This window comes from Acomys minous, assembly GCF_964271855.1.
Source record: "Acomys minous genome assembly, chromosome: 11".
In the NCBI taxonomy this organism is placed as follows: domain Eukaryota; kingdom Metazoa; phylum Chordata; class Mammalia; order Rodentia; family Muridae; genus Acomys; species Acomys minous.
This window is the reverse complement of record NC_140492.1, coordinates 83,550,255-83,565,708: the sequence shown is the minus strand read 5'-3', so window position 1 is coordinate 83,565,708 and position 15,454 is coordinate 83,550,255. Positions and strand designations below refer to the sequence as shown.

The 15,454-nt window shown below is 41.3% G+C and overlaps 1 protein-coding gene and 1 long non-coding RNA gene across 2 annotated transcripts in view; one reads left to right on the top strand and one right to left on the bottom strand.

Annotated features, from left to right (window-relative positions):
• ADGRV1 (adhesion G protein-coupled receptor V1) overlaps positions 1-15,454 on the top strand; it is a 517,649-nt gene that overhangs the window by 82,336 nt on the left and 419,859 nt on the right. The window contains exons 25-30 of the mRNA XM_084801946.1: positions 403-605; positions 4,637-4,766; positions 7,303-7,383; positions 8,929-9,068; positions 11,081-11,690; positions 15,032-15,247. Of these exons, the coding sequence (XP_084658072.1) occupies positions 403-605; positions 4,637-4,766; positions 7,303-7,383; positions 8,929-9,068; positions 11,081-11,690; positions 15,032-15,247 (1,380 nt within the window). The remainder of the gene's footprint in view (positions 1-402; positions 606-4,636; positions 4,767-7,302; positions 7,384-8,928; positions 9,069-11,080; positions 11,691-15,031; positions 15,248-15,454) is intronic.
• Positions 1-15,454, bottom strand: part of LOC311609146 — a 1,107,741-nt gene that overhangs the window by 1,024,908 nt on the left and 67,379 nt on the right. The window lies entirely within an intron of this gene.

The following is a 15,454-nucleotide window of genomic DNA, read 5'->3' as shown; positions in this document are numbered from 1 at the left end:
TTGGTTATTGAATACCAAATAGTCAGCTTGGAAAACTTACACACACAGTGAGCATTATACAGACTGAATAGGTTGTATTTAAGAATATATATTACTATGTATTCACATAACGACAATTAATGAAAAAAGAGGCTATAAATTTGAAGATCAGCAAGGAGGGATATGTGGGAGTGTATGGAAGGAGGAAAGGGAAGGGGAAATGATATAATTGTATTATAATATCAAAAATAAAAAAATAATTTAAAAAAGTTATGAGAAAAACACTTTGCATTAAAAATATGTTAATTAACTCTTTGTTAAAATATGTTCCACGTGAAGCTCCTCAGGCTTTTAGCGTGTGGTAGAAATGATTGTACAAGCGTGCTTCAGATGACTGTGAACCTCTGTCTCTGCCTCTGCTAGGCTTGCTGCAGTTCTCCACAGGGCCGCCTCCTCAGCCTGAAGATGCAATGAGTCGGCCTGCTAGTAGCGTGCCACACGTCACGGTGCAGGAAGAGGACGGAGAAGTCCGCTTTCTGGTCATCCGTGCACAAGGACTGCTTGGCAGGGTGACTGTAGAATTTAGAACGGTGTCCTTGACAGCGTTCAGTCCGGAGGACTACCAGGTGTGTATCACTAAAATTTTTAAATGTCTTCTTTTTATGTTATGTGTATGGGCGTTTTGCCTGCATGTATGTTTGCACACCATGTGTATTCCATCCCCACTGAGACCAGAAGAGAGCCGCGGGTCCCCTGAAACCAGAGTTACAGATAGCTGAGAGCCAACAAGGGAATCCTCAGGAAAAACAAGGGCTCTTAACCAGTGAGCCATTTTTTTTTCAGCCCATCATCACTGTGCCCTTTGAAGCTGCGTTTGTATATCTGCATTTGAATACAATTCTAATGGAGGGTTGGAAGCATCTTGCGTTGCGTAAGGAACCTATCAAACAAGAAAATAAACACTGATTTTTAAAAAAATGACCGTGTAGATTTGTGTAGGTTGACGGCTTGTTGCAGTGGAACATGGCACTTAGGTAGCTACTGAATTGTACGTTGTACTCACTCTAGCTTTCCCTGTGTGGCTTGCTATAATGCCGTAGCTTTTGATAGGATGCGATGAAAATATGGATCTTAACTATGTCAAACTCTCTAAGAAGGTCCACAAGATAAGTTCAAAATTACAAAGATATTATGTGCGCATGGTTTTTTCTTTTTTAAAAATTTAATTTAATTTATTTATTTTTTAATTTAATTTTTTTATTAATTTATTCTTGTTACATCTCAATGGTTATCCCATCTTTTGTATCCTCCCATTCTTCCCTCCCTCCCATTTTCCCCTTGCTCTCCTCCCCTATGACTGTGCCTGAGGGGGACTTCCTCCCCCTTTATATGCTCATAGGGTATCAAGTCTCTGCATGGTTTTTTTTCAATGGTATCAACGTTTTTTTTCTTCAAAGGAGAAGTAATATGGTATTTTAGTGTGGTACTAAGGATTTAGAAATGGGCAGAACCATGCTTTCCCTTGATCTCTACATGTGTGATTGTAGAGACACATCGTATTTAACCTTAGTTTCTTTATCTAGGAAGGTGTGATGTATTCGTTGAGCAGGATCACTCTGGAGATGAAAGACAGCATTGTATGTGTTGTACATCATACATGATACATACATGATACATACATAGTAACATTCAATCACTACTACTGTTCGTAAGGTCAACAACAGTCTTACATAAGAAAATGATAGGATTTCTTCTTGGGAATCCTTAAAAGAAAAATATTATATACTTCAATATTTATTATTTCCAAAATAATTCTTTTTTTTCAGCTTCCCGTGTTCGTTTCTTGTTCCTCACTTCCCTTTTCTGCCATAATATGTCCCTCTTCTTCCTTGTGAACCATGGAAGTCTTGGTTAGCAGAATTCCATTATTTTCAGCTCCACTCTGGTTAGCTGTGTATTCATAGATTTCCTTTTCCAAAAACTCTTCTTAGCTTACACATGTTTTTCTTCAGCATGTATCATATCTTTAATGAGGCTGACGTTTTCCACAATGTGTGTGTTCTTAGCTTAGTGTGTTTTCTTGAGGCAATACTTGAGGGCTCATGCTCACGGCCTTTAATGTCTGTGTAGCTGAAATAGCCACAGCTTCGAATTTCATTATACTTTCTGTAATAAATGAAACTCAACAGAAAACTCATGCTGTATTTTGTCGCTGGCAGGAAGTGTGTGCCTGTGGAGACATTTCTGAGTATCCCAGAGGGCACTGAGGTTATTTTAAGGATGCATATTTTAATATCCACATGGCAAGTGATAGCCATCTCTTAAGTCTTTACACCCACCTGCTTGGAGTCCTGTGATTTTATTGTTCGTGTGTTTGGGAACTTCGTTCATGAGTATAATGAGTTTGATCAAACCCAATCATGGTACCTCTTGGTCAACCTGAATCACATCATTCTCCTTCCCAACTACCTATACTTTTACTTTAAACCTATTGGCTCCATTTAGTGCTGCAAGTATGCGCTTGGGGTAGGGCAGCTCATCAGGGACCATGTCCAGGATAAACTGATGCTCTTTTTTTCCAGCAACTGCCAATTGCCAACAAGAAAGAATTAAATAGTTATCTATTGAATTGTATGTGTAGGCTGTGTCAGGGTTTGTGCCTTGGGAGGCATGAGTGTGAAGTATAACCAAGAGCTTCATGCTGAGTTCTAACGTTTAGCAAGAGCAATGCCGATAAAGCTGGGCGACCCTAGTAGTACCATAAGGTAGGCACCAGGGTTGGGAAGGGCCCAGGTGTCAAAAGAGCTGCAGGAAGGCTCTTTTCTCTCTGATGTAGAGGGCGAGGTGTAGTGAGAGAACATAACATCTGCATAGACCAGGTTACTCAAACCCCTCGAGGTCATACTGCAACGTTGGCTTGTTATGAATATTCTTTACAAGGAGAGGACACACAACGGCATTGTGCATTGGTAAACACTAGGCTGAATTGTGGAGAATGGGTCAAGTGAGGCAGATACCGGATACAGAGTGACAAGGAAGAAGTCCGATTCATGGAGCCAAGGCAAAAAGTATTTTGAATCAGGCTTGCGCCACAGCCCAAGGAAATAAGTAGATGGGCTCAGGCCATGCTGTGGAGATAAAATGGCAGGACCTCAGGGCCAAGTGTGGCTGATAGAGCAAAGAAGAGTGTTAAAAATGCTGTGGCAGGATTCAGAGCTATGGAGAGGGTTGGATAAAGCATAGTTTTTGAACAAAGATAGTAAATATGAGACTCTGAGAGAAATGATAGAAAGTTCAGTTAAGTCTGGACATCAGAGGTTAGAAGACGTATTACCCTAGGTGTTGTGCCAGCTACATGCTATTAAAAGCCTGGAGTGGATTAGCTTGTCTACATGGACTGCCTGGAGAGTGTGATGAACAGCAACGTTTAAAGTCTGCCAGGAAAATGCTAAAACTGGTAATGAACACTGACGGCGGAACTTGGAACGTAGAAAGAAAAGGAGAGCGTGAGACCATGCAGTACCCCGAAGAGCAAGGTCAGAAATGCTTACTGAGTACGATGCTACAGCTTCAAGCAGCTTCCTAAGACAGTCCAATGTCAGTCGGCCATTACAACTGTGGAAATATTCTACCTGATACCGAAGTCTAGGCACATCAGCTACATCTGCACTCCCTATTTCCCTTGCTCCATCTTGATGATTTTAGTAACAGGTAACACCTTTTCACCTCTGTAAAGTTTTAGTTAAAATTTGACCGGTATTGGTGAGTATGTCTGCTCACCATGAGCATGGCTGGTGCCCAAGGAGATCAGAAGAGGGCGCAGGTTCCCTTTGAACTTGAGTTACACATGGTTGTGAGCTGCCATATAAGCACTGGGGATTGAACCAGGGTCCTTTGGAAGAGCAGCAGGTAGTGCTCTGATCTGCTGAGTCCCTACCACCCTTTCTAGAATGTTTTCTTAGAATCTGATCGGTCTGGGCTAGTTTATAATCTCAGGCATGTAAAATTGGTGCTGTGCACGTTCTCCACGTTGAATAAATGAGGCACTGGATGAGTCGGCATTTGAGCCTCTCAGTTAGAGCTGAGACTATTGCCAGCTGTAGAAGGTAAAATGCAAGCGCTCACACACTCTGACAACAAAATATTACATGACTCTAAAGTTTATGGCAAGAAGAAAACAAGTTTTTCAGATAATGGAAGAGAATTCCTTGTATTGAAACAAAACAATTCTTTAAGAATTTTTAGGTGTTAGCTATGAAAATGTCTTATTTTCTTCCCCCGCCTCTCTCTCTCTCTTTTTTTTTTTGTTGTTGTTTTTTGATGAATAAGAAGTGAGAAAACAGAAACCCGCCTACTTTATTTAGTTGCAAAATAAGTATTCATTAGGTCTTGGGAAGTATTTCATGTACAGGGCATTTGACTATCATGTGCAAAGTCTTGCCTTCAGTCGCCAGCATCAGAAATAATAATGAAAAGCCCACGTATTTAGAATTTATGTTATACACGTTCATATTTACTTGTGTGTGTTTAGCTTTTCCCATTTCAGAATTTATGACAGTTTGGCAATACAGTAGACATTTTCATTTTGTAATTTTACTCACAGAATAATGTTAATACGATGGATAAATCTGACCTATACATTTCATTTGTGTTTCAGAGTACTGCTGGCACAGTAGAATTTCAATCAGGAGAAAGATATAAATATATTTCTGTCAACATCACGGATAATTCCATCCCTGAACTGGAAAAGTCTTTTAAAGTTGAATTATTAAACTCAGATGGAGGAGGTAAGACTGGAAACATATAAACATCAAATACTTGCTGACCTGCCAACCGTGATGCCACTAGATAGTGCCAACTCAAAGGTTCCTTTGAATCTTCATAGTTCAGTTGTGCTAAATGCCAAAATTACTGCTGCCATTCACATGACTTATTCTAGACCACCAGGTTACTTTCCTTCTTTTGGAAATTTCTTGATGGTTCCACCAGAGCTGTCTGTGGATCTAATGCATGCATCTGTTAGTGTAGTCCGGAGAGAGAATTCTAGGGGAGAGAGGTCTTAAATCTTATCCCTAGTTCTGACAGTCAGGGAAAGGATTAGCAAAGGTCTTTGTAGTTAAAACTCAATGCAGGGCAATGCTTTCTGTGGTAAAGTGAAGCTGTTCATGGTATTTATTCCACTCAGATGAGCTATTTTTTTGTGTTTCTTTTTAGAAGTATTAATGTATTCATCGCATAAGTGCTGTTTAGGCTGTTGTTTAATAGTGCACTATGGGCTGCACTGCCTTTGAGTAAGGTACAAGCAAGGCAGAGTTTTCAGGGACATTTCCTTTCACCACAGTGCCTGGCATGATCTCAGTTTTATCAACACCTGCATTATTTAATAAAGAAAATCATAGTGTAGAAAGCTTTTAAATTGAAAGTCAAGGTAAGCCATGCATATAAGGATTGTCTAAGAGAAACCCTGTCTCAAAAAACAAACCAAACAAAAAGAATTGTCTGTTTGTATGAGTAAGAATTTGGGATAAGTAAGCAAAATCCCCTTTTCCTGTGCTCCTAACCTAGGTGAAGACAAATGGAGCCAAGCTAGTGCTTGGGAGCAGAGGGTGTACTCAATAAACAATGCCACAAATTGGTGAACGTATAAAACATGAGAAAATATGCCAGAAGGTTGCATGTAAAAATACCATGTTTGTCTCTAGAGTCAACTTCCCATCATCACATCAGCGTTCTCATGGCAGCAGTTTCATTAATGAAAAGATGAACGGGCACTGTTTGAAGTCACTGTTTCTCTCACTTAGCTCAAAGAACACTTAGGCAATGGAAAGAGAAGACGTTCATGACTGTCACCAGTTTTGGTTAATAATGACTCGTCAAGAGCCAAGAACGATGTCACATACCTTTAATCCCTGCACTTTGGAGGCAGAGACAGATTGAATTCTGTAAGTTTGAGGGCAGCTTAGTCTATATCATGAATTCCAGGGAATAGTGAGAGTCTGCCTCAAAAAAAAAAAAAAAAAAAAAAAAAAAAAAAAAAAAGATCATCAGTATTTTCCAGTTCTGGGCTCAATTCCAAGGCCCTGTGCATATCTGCAGTGCCTGACTGCTGAACGGGATCCCATCCTATGATTGTCAAATATAGCTGAGATATTTTTTTAGGAGCGTAGCAATACTTTTAGAATATGCATTGTGTACTAACTGGTGATGGACTGTTCATCTGTAGTTTCCTACTAAGAAGTAGTAACAGAAGAAGTAAAATTTTGGTAATGAGGTGGAAGTAAGAGGAAAAGCATCGTAGGTATTGACCTTTCTTCAGTAACCTTTTTTAGGGACTGGGTAATAAATGAAACAGCTTGCAGGGCTAAAGTCTTTGTGGGTCCAAAGAGGACTGCTTGTGCCACTTGAAGTCACAGTTTCACTTAGCTCAAAGAACACTTAGTCTCCAAAGTTGACTGGACATGCTATTAAGTGCCCTTAATAGAGGTCTGATACCAGTCAAGGTGTATGTGACATTGAGCTTTACGTCTCTTCTTTATGACTTCTAGACAGTATGGGGACAGTTATGAACTGTATGTATAGTTGCTGGCAATCCATTCTGTCTCTGAGATGATTCTAGGCCATGGGTGTGCTATAAGTTCTCATGCCTGGAATATTCCAGTCTCCATAGATGGAAGGACAAAAAACCAAGACAGCCCTTAACCCGGGCCTGTCAGTCAAGGACATTGGTAAATGTGGCTTGATTTTCTTATCTCTGCTCTTTTTATTTTTGTCACCATTTCCCTTTCTTTCTTTGTGAATATTTTGTAAAATCACGGTTGGTGTATAAGGTGTATTAGATATGAAAGTATAATTATATTTGTTAAGACTTGAGAATAGTAAATGTGGGGGGGTTCTGAATGTGTGGATGGGGAAATCTGAGATACATTTCCCTAGTTTTGAATTAGTTTTGATTGACAAGGTGACCTTCACTGGCTTGTAAGTCTAAATATATGATTATGCATACAAATATTATCTAAAATGCCAAAATGCTACAGATTTATATTACTGTAAATGGAGAAAATTTCCAGACATGGTTATTTAACTTATTGGACATGGAAAATATTAGTTACTATTTATATGGAGTGTTTCCCAGAACTAGAAAGATTTAGTTCTTTCATACATGATGTTACATTCCACCAATTCTAAAGGATCGGTTGTCAGTGGAAGAATGGACAAACCTTGAGTGGCCAGACTGCATTTCCTTCTTTTACTTGATACATTCTTCATTTTCTCCTCGTGTGCGCTGTGTGCTGTGTGGGCTGTCCCTGTGTGTCTCTTGCGAAGTGTTGGAACACGTTAGGGCTGATGGCAGTGGTAGTGGAGAAGGGGACGCCGATTTCTTCCTTCCAGCCGTTCGCACCCACGGTAAGCAGCTGTCCCAAGGTCCTTGACTAGCGTCTGCATTTCAGTGTCTCGTCTCAGAGACGGTAGTGCTCATCGCTTCCCTGGTCCTCTGTGGCTAGATGGTCCTTTGTGCGTCTTAACTCACTAACCATCACAGCCGCATGAGGAAGTCTCTTCTCTCAGTGATGGAGGCAGAATCACATTTTTTGTCAGCTTCTGATGGCCAGGCACTCCTCACCACATGGACCCTATGTGGTTGAATACCATTAAAAACAAACAAGTGTTGATCTGGGCACAGTGGCACATGCCTATAATCCCAACACTTGGGGAGGCAGAGGCTGGTGGGTCGCTGTGAGTTCAAGGCTGGCCTGGTCCACAAAGTGAGTCCAGGACAGCCAGGGCTACACAGAGAAACCCTGTCTCAAATCAGAACAACCCCTCCCCCCAAATTGTTGAAAATAATTTACATGACTTTGAACGCCAGTAAAGTGATCAACGAAATGTTTTGTTTTCAGGTTAAGTCCATCCCATTTATTTTCTGTAGACTAAGGAGGATTAGTCTTTATATGCATCATTAGATCAAAACAAATGAGGAAAAACCAGAAGGAAATGAAGAGAAAATAAGATCCTAGTTAGTTACCGCTAAACAGGTTTCTTCTGAAATATACTCATATAGAAATGTGCTTCGGCTTTTTACCCTAGTTGTTTTCTCATGTCTGAAGAGAATACTTAGGAGGCTGCCTTGTGAAGGGTCACATCATCTAACCCTCAGACGTTCCCTTTCCTAGTGCCGGATTTTGCATGTGGGCCTCAGAGCGCATGCTCCTCGGTTCTAACAGCGGCCAACACGTCTGTCTGTGACTGTTGCGTTTAGAACTGTCCATCTTCTTGTCTGCGGGCGTTAATACAAACTACTAATTATGGGCACCTTGAATGCTGACCTGGGCTTCAGCGTCTTTTCTGCTATAGGCCCGGGTTATTTGGGATCTAAGGAAAAGAATCTATAATAATGTGACGGAAAGCCACACAGTAGAAGTCAACACTCGGCATTTGGATGCACTGACGTCCCAGGGAAAGCGCCATCTCAGAGTTTAGAGTTGATTTGGGTCATGCGTTAGAGGACAGCAGAGTCATGAGACCTTCCTCATATGGTTTGTGGGAGAGAATGTTTCTTTCATAGAGAAAGAGAAGGAAATAACAGAATTTCCCCATTCTCCTCCAAGTGCTTAAGTGGCACTTGTTGCCAAAGCAGAAAAGTGTCATAAAAACACAAGTACAACATGTGGCAACTGTTTGTGTCCGCCTTCCATTCTAAAACAAATTAGAATGTAGTTCATGAATGGAAAGTCTTAAAAAAAATTCTCCCCCCCACCCCAAATAGTTGCTCAATGGCTTTTTCGGTGGCTTGTAAAAGGATGATTAACTTTATTATTATTATTATTATTATTATTATTATTATTATTATTATTATTATTATTATGTTGTTGTTGTTGTTGTTGTTGTTGTTGTTGTTGTTATTATTATTATTATTATTTTATTTATTTTCGTGGGAACTTGTTCATGCAGCCAGCCTAGGAGTGGCTTCTCAGATTCTGGTGACGATTGCTGCCTCCGACCACGCTCATGGGGTGTTTGAGTTCAGCCTGGAGTCACTCTTTGTCAGTGGAACAGAACCAGAGGATGGGCACAGTACTGTAGTGTTAAATGTGAGTACTCCCCGAGACACCCCCTAATCTGAGAGTGGTGTAAGGCGTGCACTTTCTCTTTTTCTGTGGAGGTGCTTATGAGTGGGCCTAAATGCACCTGTAGTGCGGACTGCTATTTGGCGAATTTGCGTTAGTGTGTGGCCGCCTTTACGTGTAAATTCATCTGTTACCTTGAGGGCTCCTGACCTTTTAGAAAATATGCTGTGTTGGACTTGGATTGATGGAGGCAATTTAGGAATACAGGAAAGCAGTCGGCATCTCGGGAACCAGAGTTGTCCTTTCACCAGAGCAGCTGATGGGCTGTGGAGACGCCGAGTGGAGACCATGCGAGTGTGACGCAGGGCTCTTGAGGTTTTATCCCCCTGAGGTCTGGAGTGGTAGATCCCAGCAGGTTTGGTGTGTGGATCTCCTCATCAGAAGCTTCCATGGATGTCATCAGTCAGGCCAACCATCCTGTCCAGAGCTGCTCAGTCAACTGAGGCTTGACCTACAGGTCACTACCCTTCTGATGGGCCTCTGCTATAACTCCGTTTCACAGATTTCTGCATTAGTTTAGATAGACTGTGGCAACAAATGCCTCAGAATCTCAGTGGCCTAGTACAAGAAAAAAATCGCCTCTGGAGGCTAGAGAGACAGGTGACTGAGCTGTAGTGGCACCTCCCACCAAGCCCGACACCCTGAGTTCAGGCTGTGAACCTGCATCCCGGAAGGAGAGAACTGTCTCCTGAAAGACGCCCTCTGCCCTCTACACTTACTGTGGCACATGTCTCCCAAATAAAAATAGATAGGTGATAGATAGATGATAGGTAGATAATAGATAGATTATATATATATATGTAAGTTCTTTCATGGTGCATATAGAACCCGAGGTGGCAAAGCACTCTGATTTGCTTATCACTTTAGGAACCAAGGATTACTTACCTTTGTAAAAGCCATGCTTGGGATGTGAGTCCTGATAAGAAAGTGATTTATATATAAGTGTAAGTGAATTGTGTGGCCATGTGGCCCTATGCCACCTCACATACAAGAAAAGGAAATCCCAAATATTTGCGAATAGAAGAAATATTACTGATGTTATTTGGCTTTGTGTGTGCCTGTCCTGCTGCGTTCTAGCAGGGGTTAAGAAGGATCATATTGCTAAATGACTCAACAGAGCCCACGGCTCACTCACTTTCCTCACTTTCCATGTAACAATGAGGACAGATGATGCAAATATATCCTCCTGTTCTCTTACTGATATTTGCCCTTGTGAAATGACTGAATAATCTGCTGTGAAATTAATCAAATAACATTAGAAAGAATTATTACTTAAGATTAAAAGTATGAAACAGATTTTAATAAATTATTTTTAAACTATTTTAATAAAATTATCGCCTCATTTTATTTTGAGGTAGAAATGATATTTTAAATACAAATGAAATATTACTGGGACTAACTATTAGTAGAATTTCTTTAGAACATTTTTGGGCTTTTCATTCTTAATATATTGAAACAATATCTTTTAACTGCGCTTTGTTGTACTTTGGGTCAAATATATTGAAAAGAACTTCTCTGAAAAATGTCACTGGTCTATTCTTTACAGTGGAGAATGCACTGTCTTTTTTTTTAGAAGTATAAAGAATATCTCTTGTTTGTGCAGAAATATAATAAGTCATTAGCCACAGTTGCCTCATTATTAGTATGTGTTACAAGTTCACAGATGATCACAGCTGTGATCTCCTTGGAAGCTGAACACTTTACATCTAGTTTGTGGTTTTCTGCCATATAGTCAGTTTTATATGCCCTCCATCTGTAAGGTTCCCTGGGGACTTCAGGCGTAGGTTGTGGACTATCTACAGTAGCCTCACAGTCTTGATAACTTAGAAAATTAAAGTAAAAGTTAAAAAAAAAAACAAGTTAAAGAAAACAAGTTAAAATCTACTTTCTCACCACCATTATGTACTTAGATAAAATTCTTAACCCAGTGCTCCTGCCTCTTTTGTTTTTTTAAAAAAATCTTAACTATTTCATAGGTCACCCGGACTCAGGGGGCCCTGTCTGAAGTGACTTTATATTGGAAAGTAGACTTTGACCCGGATGGGGACCTTGCCGTCACCTCTGGCAACATCACGTTTGCTGTCGGGCAGAGGGCTGCCTGCATCACCTTGGAGATACTGCCGGATGAAGAGCCAGAACTGGACAAGGCCCTCTCTGTGTCCATCCTCGGGGTCTCCAGTGGCTCCTTGGGTGTTCTCATTAATGCAACACTGACAGTTTTGGCCAGTGATGATCCTCATGGGGTGTTCATTTTTTCTAACGAAACTAGACCTGTTAGTGTTGAAGAAGCCACTCAGAATGTCACACTATCGATACTAAGGTTGAAAGGCCTCCTGGGAGAAGTGGCAGTGTCATACGCAACTGTAGATGATGTGGAGAAACCACCTTATCTCCCACTTCACTTAGCTAGAGCAACTCAAGGAAGCGATTATGTGTCAGCATCCGGATTGGCTCTCTTCAGAGCAAATCAGACGGAGGCAGCCATAACTATTTCAATCCTGGATGACGATGAGCCAGAACAGGCAGAATCTGTGTTCATTGAACTTTTCAATTCTTCTTTAGTAGAGAGAGGACAGATTCGTCCACGTAAGTATCTGTTAATATGTTGGTACTATTAGAGGTAAGGCTATGAAAATGAAAAACTTCAAGTTTTATATAACAGAAAATTCCAGAAGAAAGGTAAGATTAAAGGTAAGTAAAGCTACCTTTAAGGTTTTTTTTTTCTTTATTTTATGTGTTTGTGTGAGTGCCTAAGTGTGTGTGGACCACATACATACAGGTAGGTACTCAAGGAGGCCAGAAGAGGGCATCCCATCCCCTGGGCCTTGACTTACAGGTGGTTGTGAGCTGCCTGATATGGTGCTTGGAACTGAATCAGGTCTTTTGTAAGAGCAGCAAGTGTTCTTAACCACTGAGCCATCTCTTTAGCACCAAGTATCCCTGAAAGCATTACTTTGTAAAAGGTTTTCCTTAAGGCAGCTGGAAATTGGGCATGTATTTTTCCTTAGAAGTCATACTTTAATAAGTAGTCATGTCAAACAAGTCCTCAGTGGTTCCTGCCTCACAAATATGTCTGTCAAATATATTGGGCCAGAAGGCTGAAGATGATGCTTCAACATTATAGAGTTTTGGGTGACTGTTCAGGTAGCAAACTGTCTCTGTCATCTTCTCACTGGGAAAGCTGCTAACCTGCACTCCCTGTATACTCAAGTAATTAAGTTTTATTCCTTCTCAAGTCTCTGATGAGGTTGAAGACCAGATAGTTTAGTTTTACAGTTAAGCTTAGTTGGTTAGGGGTTAAGATGTTTTTCGGTCTAGATAGATGTTTTAAGTTGGTTATGATGAGATATGATAGATATTGTTTTATATTCAGAATTTTAAACTCACCAAGGAAGGAAAGATATTTTCTTCAAGGCTGCCAAATACAAATAGCCAAAACACTATGAATGTAATTCCTTTATATAATTCCAGTTGGGAGCGTGAGTCAGCGTGCTTTCTTATGGAGTAATATAGAACCACTGTTATGCACGCTAAAGAGCAAAGAAGTGCAAAATTAATAAGTGAGGGAGGAGTGGACCAGGAGAGACAGACCCAGATTTTAATAGAGAAAAACTAGTGTTAGCAGTATGAGTAGTCTTTTCAGAGTAGGGTGCCCCCTTGTGCATAACTGTGGGTATTACATGTGGCTCCCTGAGAACTTTACATTTGAAGGAGGACATGAATTTTTATAGGTTATTTCTTGCTTATGTCTGACAGGTACTAGTGACTCTAGGTAATTTTATTAACTTCTTTGTGGCATTAAGTCCTTATTGCTAGAAATGTGTTTATCTATGTATATGCATGTATATATGCGATCCAAAGATATCAGTTATATATGCAAATACATTAAATACATTGTGCTGGTTGATTGACGGGCAGGGGCTAGCCGATTGTGGGCAGTGCCGTTCCTGGGCAGGCTGAGCAATCCATAAGGAGCAAGCCAGCAAGCAGCATTCCTCCATGGCTTCTGCACCAGTCCCTCCCTCAGGGCTCCCAGCTGGTTTGAGTTCTTGCTTTGGCTTCTCTTAAATGGACTGTGACTCAGGATACTGGAGCCGAGTCAACCTCCTCAGGGGTTTTGGTCATGGTGTTCCAACATAGCAACAGTAATCCTAACTGAGGCATATGCGAATTCAGTACATCAGTAGATAGATACAAATATTATTGTTATTTGCATACAGATATCATTAAACACATCCGGGGTGAAATTGTGTTTGTGGGAAAATAGACGGAAGTGGAGGATGTTATTACAAGTGAACCAAGCCATGCACAGAAAGACAAATCCTGTGAATTTTTATGTGGATGCGCAGTACAGTGATTACTGAATGTTAGGCAAGGCAAGGCAAGGCAAGAGGGAGCGAGGGCACTTGGGTAGCAGTAGGATGAGGGGGTGAGCGCCAGTGTGCGTCCCACAGACAGGCGAAGACTGGCTGGACGAAGGCTCTGGAATCTAGCACTGTCTTACTCAACTTTGTTTGTTGGGATTCTGTTTTAGGCATAGTGTGACAGTGACCTAATTGTAATAGTATAATTGTGTAGATTCTTAGCATGCGATTAATGCTACATAAGTTCATGATTAATTACACTTGGATCATCAAATTCTTTAATGCTGAAATCGTAGAACCATTTCTTTAATAATGTTTTGAATTCCTAGAGTACGTGCTGAAAGAGATTTCCTATTTACCTTATTTTAGTATTTCCGATGCCTACATTAGGGCTGACAGGTACACATATTTAACTTTTTTTTTTTTTTTCAGTTTTTCGAGAGAGGATTTCTCTGTGTAGCCTTGGCTGTCCTGGAGTCACTTTGTAGACCAGGCTAGCCTCGAACTCACAGTGATCTGCCTGCCTCTGCCTCCCGAGTGCTGGGATTAAAGGCGTGCGCCACCACTGCCCGGCTCACATATTTAAACTTTTAAAAATCAAATAGGTCAGCACACAAGCTCTCTATTCCACTCCTTGGAATATACCCAGAGGATGCACTACCACACAACAGGGACATATGCTCAACCATGTTCATAGCTGCCTTATTCATAATAGCCAGAACTTGGAAACAACCTACGTGTCCCTCAATAGAAGAATGGATAAAGAAACTGTGGTACATTTACACTATGGAATACTACTCAGCTATTAAAAACAAGGAATTTCCAAAATTTGTGGACAAATGGATTGAACTAGAAATTGTCATAATGAGTGAGTTCACACAGAAGCAAAAAGAGCTAAATGGTATATACTCACTTATATCGAGACACTAGTCCAAGGTGTACGTCCCCATGAAAAACTGTACCTACCAGAATAGTGGGTAAGAGGGGAGGACATCCTATTGAAACTTTAGGTGTGAGAAGCCTGGGAGAAAGAGGAAATAGAAGGATCCAGCGGGTCCTGGAAAACTACAGGCGAGTCTGGGCCCTGGGGTCCTCCGCAAACTATGGCAACAGCCAAGGAAAAAATAGGCAGTAAACCTCGAACCCCTACCCAGACTAGCCGATGGACAGGACATTCTCCACTGTTGAGTGGAGAAGGAGATCTGACTTTCACACAAACTCTGGTGCCCCATATTTGACCATGTCCCTTGGATGGAGACGCCTGGTGGCACTCAGAGGAAAGATAATAGGTCACCAAGGAGAGACTTGATACCCTATGAGCATATACAGGGGGAGGAGGTCCCCCTCAGACACAGACATAGGGGAGGGGAGGGGAAGTGGGAGGAAGGGAGGAATGGGAGGATACATGGGAAGGGCTAACAACTGAGATGTAATATGAATAAATTAATTTAAAAAATTAAAAAAACATCAAATAGGAAAGAGAATGAGAACTCAGTTGGATTCTCGATGGCTGTGAGTCAGGCTGTAGCGATCCACCGTATCGCCTCTTCTCGTGTGTTTCAGTCCCGAGTTCCCCACGCCTCGGGCCTAAGGTGGAGACTGTGGCCCATCTCATTATTGTTGCCAATGATGACGCATTTGGAACTGTGCAGCTGTCAGCCCCGACTGTTTGCGTAGCAGAAAATCACGTTGGACCAATTATCAATGTGACTCGAACGGGAGGAACATTTGCAGACGTTTCTGTCAAGTTTAAAGCGGTGCCGCTCACTGCAGCAGCTGGTAGGAAAAGACGCGTGAGGGGATGTGGGGAGTTTGAGGGTGGCGCGTGTCTGCGAGCTGTCGCAAGGGTGTGATTGGAAGAAAGGACAAAGGCATGCGCGCGCACACACATGTGCACACACAGTGCATGCGCGCACACACACATGTGTGCACACACACACACACACATACACATCCCCCCCCTACGCCACACACTTTTAATATTGA